The 14,298-nt window shown below is 45.3% G+C and overlaps 1 protein-coding gene across 1 annotated transcript in view; it reads left to right on the top strand.

The window, feature by feature from the left end:
• The window catches only part of OPCML (opioid binding protein/cell adhesion molecule like), a 1,125,121-nt gene that overhangs the window by 591,898 nt on the left and 518,925 nt on the right, over positions 1 to 14,298 (top strand). The window contains 1 exon segment of the mRNA NM_001132803.1: positions 3,799 to 3,883. Within this exon segment, the coding sequence (NP_001126275.1) occupies positions 3,799 to 3,883 (85 nt within the window).

The following is a 14,298-nucleotide window of genomic DNA, read 5'->3' as shown; positions in this document are numbered from 1 at the left end:
TTCGCTCAAGTCTTGAGAAAAGACATGTGTCATGAAAGCTGGTAGGAAATCCCAAAATAGGTTGTGGGCCTGCTCCCTGAGCCCCCAGCCTCTCCTGTCTGCATCACAATTCCCCAAAGCCTTGTACCTCGGGAGCTTATGGATGAGACCTGGACCCCACTGCTACCTTTGTCATACCTGCTTTATGGAAAGGCCCTAACCCAGTGGAGCACTGTGTAACAATGCTCTGTCAATGACAGGCCGCATATATGACAGTAGTATAGAAAAGATTACAGTGGAACTAAAAACTTATCACCCTCCAGTGAAACTGTAGCCATCTTAATGTCTTAGCTCAAAGTGTTACTCAGGTGTTTGTGGTGATGCTGGTATAAACAAACCCTACTATGCTGCCGGTCCCATTAAAGTCTAGCACATGCAAATATGTACAGTACATAATACTTGATAACAAATATAAACGACTATGTTACTAGTTTTTATGTTTACTATACTAGACTTTTTATCTTTAGAGTATGCTCCTGCTACTTATTTTAAAAAGGTGATTGTGAAACAGCCACAGGCAGGTCCTTCGGAGGTATCTAGAAGAAGGCATTGCCATCATAGGAGATGACAGCTCCATGCCTGTTGTTGCCCCTGAAGCTCTTCCAGTGTGAGGAAATGTGGAGGCAGAAGACAGTGATACTGATCATCCTGACTCCATTTAGGCCTAGGCTAATGTGTGTATTTGTGTCTTAGTTTTTAGCAAACAAAATTTAAAAAGTAGGCCGGGCGCAGTGGCTCACACCTGTAATCCCAGCACTTTGGGAGGCCGAGGCGGGAGAATCATGAGGTCAGGAGATTGAGACCATCCTGGCTAACACGGTGAAACCCCATCTCTACTAAAAATACAAAAAGTTAGCTGGGCATTGGGGTAGGTGCCTGTAGTCCCAGCTACTTGGGAGGCTGAGGCAGGAGAATGGTGTAAACCCGGGAGGCGGAGCTTGCAGTGAGCGGAGATCGCGCCACTGCACTCCAGCCTGGGCGACAGGGCGAGACTCCGTCTCAAAAACAAACAAACAAACAAAAGTGGAAAAAAGCTTAGAATAAGGATATAAGAATATATTTTTGTACAACTGTACAACGTGTTTGTGTTTTAAGCTAATGTTATCATGCAACAGTGAAAACGTTAAAATAATTCAAAGTGTATAAAGTTAAGTTATAATAGGCTAAAATTATTATTGAAGAAAGAAAAATATGTTGTGATAAATTTAGGGTACCCTAATTATACAGTGTTTATGAAGACTACGGTGGTGTGCAGTAATGTCCTAGGCCTTCATTCCCCACCCACTCACTGACTCACCCAGAGTAACTTCCAGTTCTGCAAGCTCCATCCACAGCAAATGTCCTGCACAGATGTACCATTTGTTAATCTTTTGTACTGTATTTTTATTGCACATTTTCCGTGTTTAGATACACAAATCCTTACTATTGTGTTACAATTGCCTGTAGTATTCAGTACAGTAGCATGCTGTACAGGCTTGCAGCCAAGGAGCAATAGGCTCTACTATACAGCCTAGATGTGTAGTAGGCTACGTCATCTAGGTTTATGGAAGTACACACTAGGATAGTCACACAATGACAAAATCTCCTAAAGACAGTTCTCAGACTGTATCCCCCTCCATAAGCAGCATATGACTATATACGTTTCACTATAGCTGATACAATTAGTGATAAGTATGCTCCCTTCTAGGTAAGATGCTCTAATTAAAAATTTTAGACCTACACATATATGTGGGCTAACCCTTTTAGAATGGGGCAGTATTTATTTGTGCTCAGTCTCTCAGAACTGAAAGCAAGTAGTATGCCTTTGTATCCTTCAGCAACTAAAGTCATAAACGATAAGAGCTTAATGCTTATTTTTGAATTAAATTTCATTTTGCCAGTTGTGCAGAGCCCAGTCTAATTTAACAAAAGGCTCCGAGAAAAAATACAGTAGAGCAGATGCACATAGCAACCATTAAATTAGAATACAACGGGGCCCCAAGGGGGCCTCCCGTGGGGCCCAAGGGAAGCGGAGCTCTGGGGTTTAGAGCAGAAAGAGACAAATCCGAGACCAAAGACAGGGGGAGGCTGGCCTCCAAAAGCACCAAGTCACCTCCCAGCACCACTGTGGTCTCACTTCCTGTGAGGGGTTTTAGGAGGATCAGTCCTACTACTTTTTAGGATCTGCTGTGTTTTTCCCAGCCCTTGCTTTTTACCACGATAAGGTGTAGGACAGGGACAATGTTGCATGCTGTGTTTTAAGGAGAAATTGAGATTTGCCACTCTGGGGACAGGCGTCCAGTGGAGGGGCACGGGCGTTTCCGAGGTGGGTCCACTCCACCTCTGCACGGGCCCAGGACAGCGCGCCGTCAGGGCTGGACTTGGCTGGGCGGGGAGCCGTTCGCGGCGTGATGGACACGCACACCGGTGCCCCATCTGGCGTGGGCAGGGTAGTTCAGCTCTCCAGGGCGGGGTTTGGCAACTTCTGCGCTGGCATCGGCGAGGGAAGGTGCCAGTGTCAGTTTTCAATTTACTGCTTTCCCCAGAACTCCCTCTCCCGCCCTCCCCTCTCCCTCCCCTCTTCCCCCACCCCACCCCTCTGTAGGGGAAGCCACTGCGAGGGGCGCCGCGTTCTCTCCGCTGGCGCGGGTGTCGGGACGGAGCGAAGTGGGCGCGGTGCGGGCTCATCCCCGCAGGCATCCCCAGCCCGGTGGGCGCGGCGGGGGTTAAGGTGGGCGCCCGCGCCTGCCCGCCGGGATGATGAGCGCGCAGTCCGCGCCTCCCGCCCGCCCGCTGGCTCCGAGGCGGCACCGGGAGAAAGTGGCGGTCAGGGATGGAGCTGCTGCCATGACAACCCCGGCGGTCTGGGCCCGCGCGCGTCAGGGCTGCTCCCGGGAGGAAGGCGGCGCGGAGGCCGGGGGCGGCCGCTGAGCGTGGCGTCCGCGCGTCCCCGCGTCCCGTGCCGCGTCCCCGGAGGAGGCGGGGGCCGCCGTCCGCCCAGCTCCCCGTGCGCCCGGAGCCTGCGCCGGGCGGCGCTCCCCCGGGCTGGCCGCGAGTCACCGACCGGGCTGCGGAGGACGGCCACCGACCGGAGGACCCTGGCTGCGCCGGCTGCGCGTCCCCGCCTTGGAACTTTTTGCCGCCTTGGGGTTCCAGATGCGAGACCTGGGGCTGGGGGACACGTACATCTGTACATGTGTGTGATCTAATAAAACATTTCCTCCTCTCCTTGAAGCCGCAGCTTTTTATGACAGCTCCTGTATGTCAGAGACACTTGCCTTCTTCTTTGGGTTATAAACTTTTGATGCCAGAGCTCTGCAGAACGTGCCCAACTGAATCTTAAAGTAGCGTCTCGAAGACAGAGGCAGAGAAAGCGCAATCTGTGACCTTCATCCCCGCACTTGCTTCTTCCTCTCCTCTCCGGGCTGCCTCCCTCCTCCCCAGGGGAGCGTCAAGAAAGCTCTTTTTGGATGCAGGAGGGGGCATCTGGTTCTGCTAGGCTGGAAAGCTGAGGCAGGATCTGAGGAAGAATTCTTAGACTCCGGAGAGCCTGGACTCCTCTCTTCTCCTTCCCCCTGCTCCTGGCGAGCTCTGCCCCTTCCCTCCTCCCCGCACCGCTTCCCGAGCCGGCTGGTGCGCGGGGCGGGGGACCAGGACCGTGCGGCTGCCGGAGTTCTGGGAAGTTGTGGCTGTCGAGAATGGGGGTCTGTGGGTACCTGTTCCTGCCCTGGAAGTGCCTCGTGGTCGTGTCTCTCAGGCTGCTGTTCCTTGTACCCACAGGAGTGCCCGTGCGCAGCGGAGATGCCACCTTCCCCAAAGCTATGGACAACGTGACGGTCCGGCAGGGGGAGAGCGCCACCCTCAGGTAGGGAGCTGTCCTTCCGCGGGGGCCGAGCCCCTGGGCTGTGGTCGCTGGGGAGAGGTGGGAAGAGGGGACAGAAGGCTCCATGGGGGACCGGAGCGCGAGAGGGCCTTGTGCAGGCCCGAGGGGCGCCCGCTTGCGTGCTGCCGTGCCGACTGCCGTGCCCCTGGACAGGTTTCTCCTGTGCTCCGGCTATGCTGGTCCGCGTGTGGGACTCCATGGTTCTTTGAAGCCATGACAGGCTAGATTCTCTCCTGCGTGGGCACCAAGATGAGAACATGAGGGCATGGGTTTGAAATGCTGGGTGGCTAGCCTGAGCCCCTTGGATGACTGTCACAGGCCAGAAGGTACGTGGTGAGGCAGGATCGTCCTCAGGACCACCAGGCTAGCCCTTATCAGAGATGCACCTCAAATGTAAGGGTGTGGAATTAGCAGTGCCAGGCCACGGCCTGTTATGAGTCTCCTCAAGACCAGCACTCGTGCCAAACGTGGTGTAGTGCTCCTAGGGTCCCTATTGTAAATTATGAGAGCAGTTTTATTTTTGCAGACTGGGTCCAAGGAAAGGAAACATGTAGCTTTTATGCAACAACATCACTTCTGTGTGAAAAGCACAATAGGAGAGCTTTTTGTTTTACCTTAATGAGTTACAGAGAATCACTTGCATACTCCAGGCAGAGAGGTAGAGAATCTTGGAATATGAACCTTTGGGGACTGGGCTTGCTGCAGCAGATACTTTAATAAAAATGCAGCCACCACTTTCCACCAGCTCAGCAGATATCATCTTTTATCGCTTTAATGAGGCAGTTCTGGTCCTAGGAGACAGATTCAGGGACGTCCCAGCTTAACTATGTCTCATAATGTACACGGGGCGAATGCATTTGCCCTGCCTATGACTTTGATGGTTATGGTGAAAATAAAACATCCTGACCCAGATTCTGCAGCCAAAATGCCTGACTTCCCCTAGGAGAGTGTGAGGGTGAGGGTTCTTCCTGTTCCGCCCTTGGCTTTTCTGGTGGAACCTTTCCTGCGTCTAGACAAGCCTCCCCCTGGAGGAGGAAAGACCTGTCTCTGGGACACCAGAATTCTTTTCCTAAGCCCAAGGGTGAAGACTGGATTCTGCCACTTTGGGTGATACTTAGCTGGATCTTCTTTTTAGTTAGAGAACACGTCCCAGAACCCTGTGTGCTGTTTCTCAGAAGCCCAAAGCAAATGGAGAAAAAAGGAGAATAGAGAGGCCCTTCCTGGTAGATGTGAAGGAAAAGTCCTCCTGGCCATGTGGGTACCACTCAGCCTGCCCCAGACTAGAATGTAATATCCCTACTTCATTGCTTCAAAGAAGGTTCCATGAGGAATCAGGGAACATTTCCCACTATGCATTTGCAGTGAACTAGTTGGCTTAAAGATATAAGTAGCACACGGGTTATAATACATGTTAACCAAGAAAATGTCAGTAAATATTACTAGTGTTCAGGGATGTTGATGCTTCCACACACCTCTTTACCATCTAATGTGCCACTGGGGGCAAAGAGGTCTAGCACTGAATAGGATCTCAGTCCTGAATTTTCCAAAATCCTCTGTCCTCTTCCTGTCCCCCCAAATTAAACCAGAAACTTGAAAACTTGAGCTTTCTGCTTTCTGAGATGCAATAAGACTATTCCACCAGCAGAGGGCCAGCTTCCATCTACCAATTTTTTATTAGCTGTTGGCCTGTTTTCATGATCCTCAATTCTAATGTTGAGCAGCTGGGCTTGGGAATGGGAATGGGAATAAAAAAAGAAAAGCTGAATAGTTGCTTTTTGTTCTTTGCAGAAAAAAAGAACAACTTACATGTTCTAGCATAACTGTTATCTGTTACCTGATTGCATGGCGTAATTTTTTTTTAAGTAAGCACATGTCTCATGGTGATTTTGCGTCTCTTCTATACATTTACCCCAGAATAGAGAAATTCAGCACGTTATCTACATTTTAATCTCTTTAAATCCTCATTCTCTTAGCTCATGTCATCTTTTCTTTTATTATTTTCTTCCTTCATTTTTATCAGATGCTCCCATAATGTATACTTTCATCTATTACTCATTATTTTCTTTCTTTTTTGTCTTTATCACTTAAGTCTTCTTATTCCTTGATTTTTTAAGGTTTTGATTTCACTGCTACCACAGTGTTTCTTAAAAGAACATAAACATCTTCTGCAAATTTCTGTATGTCCCCATCTCTCTCCTTTTGTTTTCACTCTTTTGCTCTATTGGTGAAGAGTTCTGTTCCCATCTTAACAAACAACTGATCTGTCAGTACTCTGAGGGAGAGTCCATGTTTTCAGTTTCTAGAAGCCCATGGCTTCAACCCTAGATAAATATACCATGTTTTATTTGGTGGTGTTTTTTGCTGTATAAGCTGTAATTCTTAAGTGTGGTTTCTTACTCTTTTGTCTCCTTAAAGACATTCATTAGGGATTCATTACTTGGGAACTGAGTGTTCCAAGCACATCACATGTTTAGAATGCCCCAAAAAACACTGAATGATACCCATGCCCATCACACGAAAGCTCTTTTAATGTGGTTGTCCTGGGTCAAACTATCTCGAATCTGTTTCTGAATCTTGAATGAAGTCCCATAAGGAGGCCAGAGACCTACTAGGAAAAGCAAAGGAGTCAGGAAACCTGGGTCTGCCTTTAAATTTCCCAGTAAAAAATCGCACAGCTTAGAGAAGAATGATTTTCCTCCTTTGGGATATCAGTTTTGTTGTGACAGGTCTTTGATTGCTCTGAGGGACATTAGGTAGTGCTGTGCCAAAGATGACACTGAAGTTTTGAACGTGGATGAAACTCATTTTCTATAAGTGAGGCAATATTATCTTCCTCATAACTACTTCATAGGGCTACTTGAAAAGTAAAAATAATTATTTGAATATTGAGTTATTTTGCCCTCTTGGAAGAGAGATGATATGGAAAATGAAGGTGCTATTCACTATGGTTGAATTATAGCTTCCATGAATCTGATTTGAATTCATTACTACAAATGGGCCCTCTTGGCCAGAATCACTTCATTACAATTATCTGCTGTTGGGTTGAAAATGTTCTGTGGCTCTCCATTAGATTAGATATGACAAGAATCTAGAAGTCATGTGTCTGAATCAATGCCCACATCAGGAAAGGAGCCCAGGATGCTCAGTGTGGTCAGCTGGTGTCTATTAAGCCATCTCAGCAGAATGGATGATGGCCAGTTGTGCTTTCTTCACAGGCCTCAATCTCCTCTAAGTTTGCTTGAGTTCCTCTGTGGGTCCACATCATCTGTGTACATGAACATTTTGAGAGGCTGCGGTGAGATAGAGGCAAGGTGGTTGTTGTAACTGTTCCACTCAATGGGAGAAGTTCCCACCAACATACTGGGTTTTCTTTCTGGTTTGCTTTTGTTTTGGTGTTTTGTGTTTTTTATTTCAACAGCAGGATAATCAGTTTTGTTGATCCAGGCTTGCTGATCTGGGATTATGCTTAATGGCTCTTTTCTAAAATGTCCCTGCATTTTCATTTGGAGTTCTGAGCTAATCCATTCAAAACCAAGTATTTGAGGTTTAACTACTGCCAAGGAATAATCTGAGCAGTGGGGATTTTGCCAAAGCAACCTGGGCAGTAGAGTTTCCAAAGCTAAAGTTCTGTTGTTTGCCTGGGTGTGTTTCTGTACTTTGTACCTACCTTCAGCTCCTTCTTATGTAAATTAAAAGATTTTGAGTAGCCATTAGACTATTCAAAACAAATGCATTATTTTTCCATTTCAGTGTTTCAGTTGTCCAAGCTGAATAAGGACTGGGTAAATGCAAAGCCTTTACTCCTAGTCTGGGAAGACAAAGACATTAAAAGACACTCAAGCAGGGACAGGTCCATAAAGGACCTCTCCAGCGGTGGCACTAACCTGGTTGGAGTTATCTGGGATGCTTTTTAGAAATTCCATTGCCAGTCTCCCAGATTGATGATGTCAAAATTCCTGGGTTTGGGGATGGACGTGGCCATTGAAAACATCTTTTCCAGTATTTCTAATGTGGAGCCAGAATTGAGAACACTTCTCTAAAGCCCTTTCTGGCCCTAGAGCCTCTGAGCAAGGCTTATCCAGTGTCCCTGCTTTCCAAGGAAGCATCTTCCCCACGTGTGCCTGCACCTCATGGGCAATGTTAATGCCCTAGAAAGCTCTGTGTCTGGGGGCCTAGGCACCTGGGGTTGATTCTTACTCTACCTCTCACTAACTCCACGGCCTTGAACACTTCAGTTGAATTGTGTACATACAGGAACAATATCTATTATACCTGGCCTGCATTATCAGAGGAAAGGAAGTATATAGGTTGTTCTGTGAGCCATAAAGCAACATATGTGTGCAAGTTATTACTGGTACTAAGTTGAACTCCTCAATAACAACTGACAATACTCAAACTTTTTTCAGTTTTGTCTGCTCCACCTTGTTCTTCCTCTATCCCCACACTTATACACAGCTTTAAAGCGTATTCGTCTTTTCACAGTTCCACCCAGAATTCTTTCGCTTGTGGTCAAGAATTGCCCTCATCAGAGTTCCAGTAACTCTCGCTGCATAACACTGTTCTAACAGATACACACTAGGACCTGTTATTTTTTCATGTGTGGTTATGGTTAGTCTGGGGCCTCCTTGAGCTTAGGAGCTGTGCTTTATGTATTGACTATAGATACTGTGGTGGATACTAAAGATTAAAACAAATAAGTATTGGTTTAATGCTTTAATCCATCTTAATGGGAAATAACCACTTCTAGTGTATTATTGCCACTACAGCAATGAAACCCTTATATCTAAACAATTTTATTGTCTTCAAAATATGATCCTGGGATATTCAGGCACAGCAGTTGGTTAGAGGTCTTGGAGGCCTAAGGGACTTTTGGATTCCACTCAAATCACTTGCCAGAGGGGACAGTTGAATCCACCAATGATGGCAGTCTGATCCAAACTATGCAAAGTCTTCACTATCCCTGAGGTCAAGACAACAAGCAGAGTGGTAGAGCGAAGAGCAGTAGTATTACTGCTTTTTAGCAGCAGTAGAGGAGCACACTTGGAAAGCATACCTGTCTCTGCAGAGATTTGCCTTGTGGGCCCAAGGAGATACACAATGCAGGAAGACAGCAAGAATGTTGGCATGTCTTGGGTTGGGTCGTGGCTGCCGGATCTGGCAGGCCTAGGAGAGCAAGGCTGGCTTGACTCCGTGACACTCTCTGACATCCCTGATTGGTGGGAATGTGTCTGCCTCCCTAGCACACACACACACACACACCCCACACACGCCACACACACCACACACACACGACACACACACACTCCATACACACACACCACACACACCACACACCACACAGACACACATACACACACACACTCTCTCTCTCTGTCCCTCTCTTTGAAGCAGGCCATGGGAGAAGACGTTTTAAAGCTTTAGAAATATATGTTCCATGACTTTCTGAACCTTTCTGGAAAACTCAGCAGCTCTTATCTCAGCCCTTTGGGTAATTGTTTAACTTTTTTAAGTAAATTTGGCCCTTGGGCTTGGTTTAGCTCTGTCTTTCTCATTTCCTTTCCTTCTGGTTTCTAAAAAAGGACTCTGCCCCTTGGCCCACTCACTGTGCTCACTAGGTGGCTGGCTCTGAGGGAGCTGGGGAGCTGGTCTGGCAGGCAGTTTTTACGGATCTGATGGGATCTGGCAGCAAGATGCAGTGGAGGGGAAGAGTCAAGCAGGTCTCATTTGACCTTCCCAGGGGAGGTCTTTTAAAATTACTTATTATTAACGGGAAGCTGTCTTCAGTCATGAGATGAGAAGAGGGAATTACAGTCCAAGACATCTTAAGGGCTGACAGAAATTTGCATTGCCTAATAAGTTAGAAACCAAGTGCTAACTTTTCTTCATTTTCTTTCTTTCTTTTTTTAACATATACAAGACAGCACCAAATTATTTCAGGTTTGTTGTTTATTGTTTGCCCTGAATGAAGCCATGCTCTTGCTCCTGTTAGGTGTAATTGGAGCTCAAGTTTGCATGAAATGGGTTTAGGGGAGGGGTGCACTCTTTTCATCTTGGTCCATTCTCAGGCCCCTATTGTCTCCCAATAAATGACACTACCTACTTGATGCTTTTTATACCCTGGTGTATTTTCTTTTAAGAGGTGAACATTGAAGCCATGATATCTAGGCTGCTCAGCACTGCCTAGCCTAGATCTGTGTATAGCTTTCCTGGTAGAGAAGTTTAGAGAAAGGAACTGTCTGTACCTTGCGCCACTACGGGACAATACCGCAGAGCCTTTAACAAAACCTGCAAGAGCCCAGAGGTGAGGAAATGTTGTGGGGCGGGGACATGCCCATGCTATTGAAACAAACAAAAGCTCCCATTGTACATGGTTTACTATGTGTCAGATGCCACATTAATTACCTAACACTTCATGTAATTTTCAGACCATTACAATCCCTATTAACAGCCTAGGGGTCCAGGTTTAGAAAAGTTAAGCCACTTACCTTTGGTCACATGGTTATCAAGTGTCAGAGTCTGCATTTGCTCCTAGAAGACCTTTATGCTTCTTTTCAATTTCATAGTATGTCCCCCTCCCCAGATATAGAGGACAGAGAAAACTTCCAAGTGCCACAAGCAGAAATAAACCAAACAGAAACACATCCTTTCTGTTCCCGAAGGTCAGGAAATCTGCATTTCAGTTGAAGGCTGCAGCTGTCTCTTTTCCCAGCTTTAGAGTCTCCTTGCTTCGTGGGGCTTCTCTCCCCTCGCCCGCACTCAAGTGCAGCCCATCTATTACTACCTTCTGAGGCTGGAAATGGTGCACGCTGCAAACACTGAGCAACATGACACCCACCAGGGTCCAACACACTGTCCAGGGGATCATTGATGCTCATGGCTTTGAACCTACCCTAAATGTTGTCCTGTCCCTACCCTAAATGTCACTACTTGACCTCCCATAGCACATATGGAATCTCAAAGGGCCTGCAAACTAAGACAACGTGAGCCGGTCACTTCTTGGTAAGGACCCAACAATGAGACCTGTGAAGAAATGAGTGATACCAAAGTATAGAAGGAGGAGAAGTAATTTTGTTTAAACCCTAAAATACATCACTCCATTATCCTCCCTCCCAGCCTTGTATTCACATTGTAATTTAAGACTGTGAACACAGAGAGCATAGGCCTTGCCATGGATTCATACCCCAGAGAAAACCGTGTGACTCGCTTTGACTTGCTGGTCCCTGGAGATACATAATACTTAAATCAGAGAGATGCTGAAGGTCTTGACCTGGCTTCCCATGAAAGTGCTGATCAATAAAATTTTTAGAAATTGGTTTTGAATATTAAACATTTTCAGTGGATCTGAAGATTTATGGCATCTCAATTAAACAAGTTTCCACTGCATAATCAGAATAAAGAATGTTATCAGTGGTTGTTAAGTTTTCTGGCTAGTCCACAGAAGACAATTCAAGTCACAATTACCCAAAATGCTATATACCAGCAATGAAGAATAACAGAAAACAACGTTGTTGGAGAAGTAATTACGCAAAAGAGAGAAAAATGAATACGATAATTTTCCATTTATTGTGAATGCCGATGCTGAAGGCGTAATTAGAAGAAGATAACATGGAAACATTTTCTCAAAGATATTTCTGAATGCTCTCTGAAGTTTTGGAGTTTGTTGTATTGTTTCTATTGAGCCAAATTTAATTTTAAAATATGTATCTTTTTTTTTTTTTTTCTGAGATGGAATTTTGTTCTTGTTGCCCAGGCTGGAGTGCAATGGTGCGATCTTGTCTCACCACAACCTCCACCTCCTGGGTTCAAGCGATTCTCCTGCCTCAGCCTCCTGAGTAGCTGGGATGACAGGCATGCGCCACTATGCCCGGGTAATTTTGTATTTTTAGTACAGAAGGGGTTTCTCTATGTTGGTCAGGCTGGTCTCGAACTCCGTACCTCATGTGTTCCCCCCATCTCGGCCTCCCAAAGTGCTAGGATTACAGGTGTGAGCCTCTGCACCCAGCCGCTTTTGTTTTATTTGATTCCTGTATGCATTTGTCACTACTCTGATGGTTGAGGAAATTTTCATAAATATTAACAAAGGAAGGAAGATAGATAAAGGACAGAAAAGACAATAATGGAATTACACATGAAAGGAGAGAGTAGCAGAGAGATGTTCCAGACGTAGAAGTTGAAAGAAAGGAAAGAAAGGAGCTAAAGAAGGGTGACTGTGTGTACCTGTGAGAAAAACAACAACAACAACAACAACAAAAAAAAACCTAAAGCGGAATTACTGAATAGTCTGAGGTAGAGAAAAGAAAGAAAGTGGGCAGATAAGAATGCCTGGGCCCTACTTTTGAGTTTCTGGTATTTGAGAGCCTGTTCTCTGCCTGTCCAGGCCACAGGACCACACATACCTGATGTCCAGCACCCATTCTAAGTCAAGGCAAGAACAGTCAAAGCGTCAGTTCTCACTTGCTGCTAGGTTCCAGCGTGTTCTGAACCTCGGTTCCTACCTGCCTTACAGCTATAAATCTCCCTCTTGTCAATGGGTCTTAGTCCCTGTATTGCTAATCCAAGCTGGACCTACCCCGGGCCCTGGGTGACTGGGTACCCTGCCTTGTCCTGCCAGGATCTCTTCTCTGAGGGTCGAGGCCTGCCCTTAACCCCACTCTGACCAGCCTAGTGGTTCCAGGACTTTCCAATGCTTACCATCTGCCTATTTATCCAAAGGATCTTTTTGGAGACCACTTCACATCCAGGCAACAGGGGAGGTCTAGGCCAAACGACGCTTGCTCCTGTCTACCCTGCTCATGTGCAATTAAACCATTTGTTTTCAGACACACGGCCTGTGTCTCAGTTATTGGTCTACCTTGACTATCCACTGTTGCCTCCTGGTCATTGTTTGGAACCTCCTGTGATGGAGGAAAAAAGGAGTCACCATCTGTACACCCAGGGAATTGAATAAGTCAGGGGTTTATTAGAGAGGCTGGGCTCACACTGAGATATTGTCTGTAAGGCACCCTGTGTAAGAGGGAGGAATTACAGAACTCAAATTTGTACCGCCCTGTGCTTTTCTCTGCCATCTCTAAAGATATTCCTCTTCCAATTGTCATTTTTATTGCTTCTCCCAAGCCCTTTGTTAAATGCATTAATATCTTCTGTGTATCTTGTGTTCTCAGCGTATCTTGTGTTCTCAGCGTCCAACAGAATACCTAATGCTTAGTAGGTGCTCTAAGTTTTCTGAAAAGATGAATGCTTCTCCTTTATCTCTCTCTCTCTGTCTCTCTCTCTCTCTGTTTCTTCTCTCTCTCTCTCTCTCACACACACAGACACACACATCTCCCTTTTCTAATGAAGATATTCTCACCCATGTTGAATAATTCAAGTCACTGAAATTACAACCATAGGGCCTGGCATTTGAACCCTAGTTGAGATACTAATATCTCCCTAAATAGTTGCTGTTTCACTTGTCCTTTCTCTGCCTGCTTGTTATAATTGGAGGATTTGACAATTGCACAATATCGTCGAAGCCACAGGCAGAAGATTCTGAACCATTTCCAAGGGAGGAATATCTGCTTTCTCCCCTTCATCAAGGTCACATAATAGAGGCTGGCACATTCTGGAAGAATACCTGCAAATTTCAGGGGCTGGAAAAGCCAATGTGAGTCATCTCTAAACATTCCATCTCAGGATGAAGGGATTCATGGACCCATCTCCTTGGGTCCTAAAATGCAGCTGCTTCTGTTACAAGATCTCACTGTGAGGTCCCTGAATACATAGCAGCAACATGCCTCCCGCTGTACGTGTGCAGTGGAAACAGCTCATAGACTGTCCTTGATTATATGCTCTGCTTTATGATGGGCGAGTCAATGGGTGCTTGGTGAAATGTAAGATAAAGTATAACCTCTATCAAGAGGTTAAGAACACTGACTTTACAGTCAAAAGGCTCATTTTAAATCCCAACTCTGGTACTTAATGGCTGTATGTGGTTGGACAAGTGACTCAATCTTTCTAAGCCTCAATTTCCTGATTAAAAAAAAATAAGGACTAGATATCCACTTCACTGGGCTGACGGGAGGCAGTAAATGATATCAAGTTTGTAAAGATTTCAGATTAAAGTTTTACATTGCAGCAAGAGCACAATAAACAGATGCTATTAAGTTAAATATATATATTTATCCATGCAGCATTTATATATATATATATAACTGAATTCACAATTTATCCATGCAGCATTTATATATATATATATTTATATATATATATAAATATATATATATTTATATATATATATAAATATATATATATTTATATATATATATAAATATATATATATTTTATATATATATATAAATATATATATATTTTATATATATATATAAATATATATATATTTTATATATATATATAAATAT

The sequence above is a fragment of the Pongo abelii genome, chromosome 9 (genome assembly GCF_028885655.2).
Source record: "Pongo abelii isolate AG06213 chromosome 9, NHGRI_mPonAbe1-v2.0_pri, whole genome shotgun sequence".
Lineage (NCBI taxonomy): Eukaryota > Metazoa > Chordata > Mammalia > Primates > Hominidae > Pongo > Pongo abelii.
Note: the sequence above shows the minus strand (reverse complement) of the source record. Positions and strands in the feature narration are given on the sequence as shown.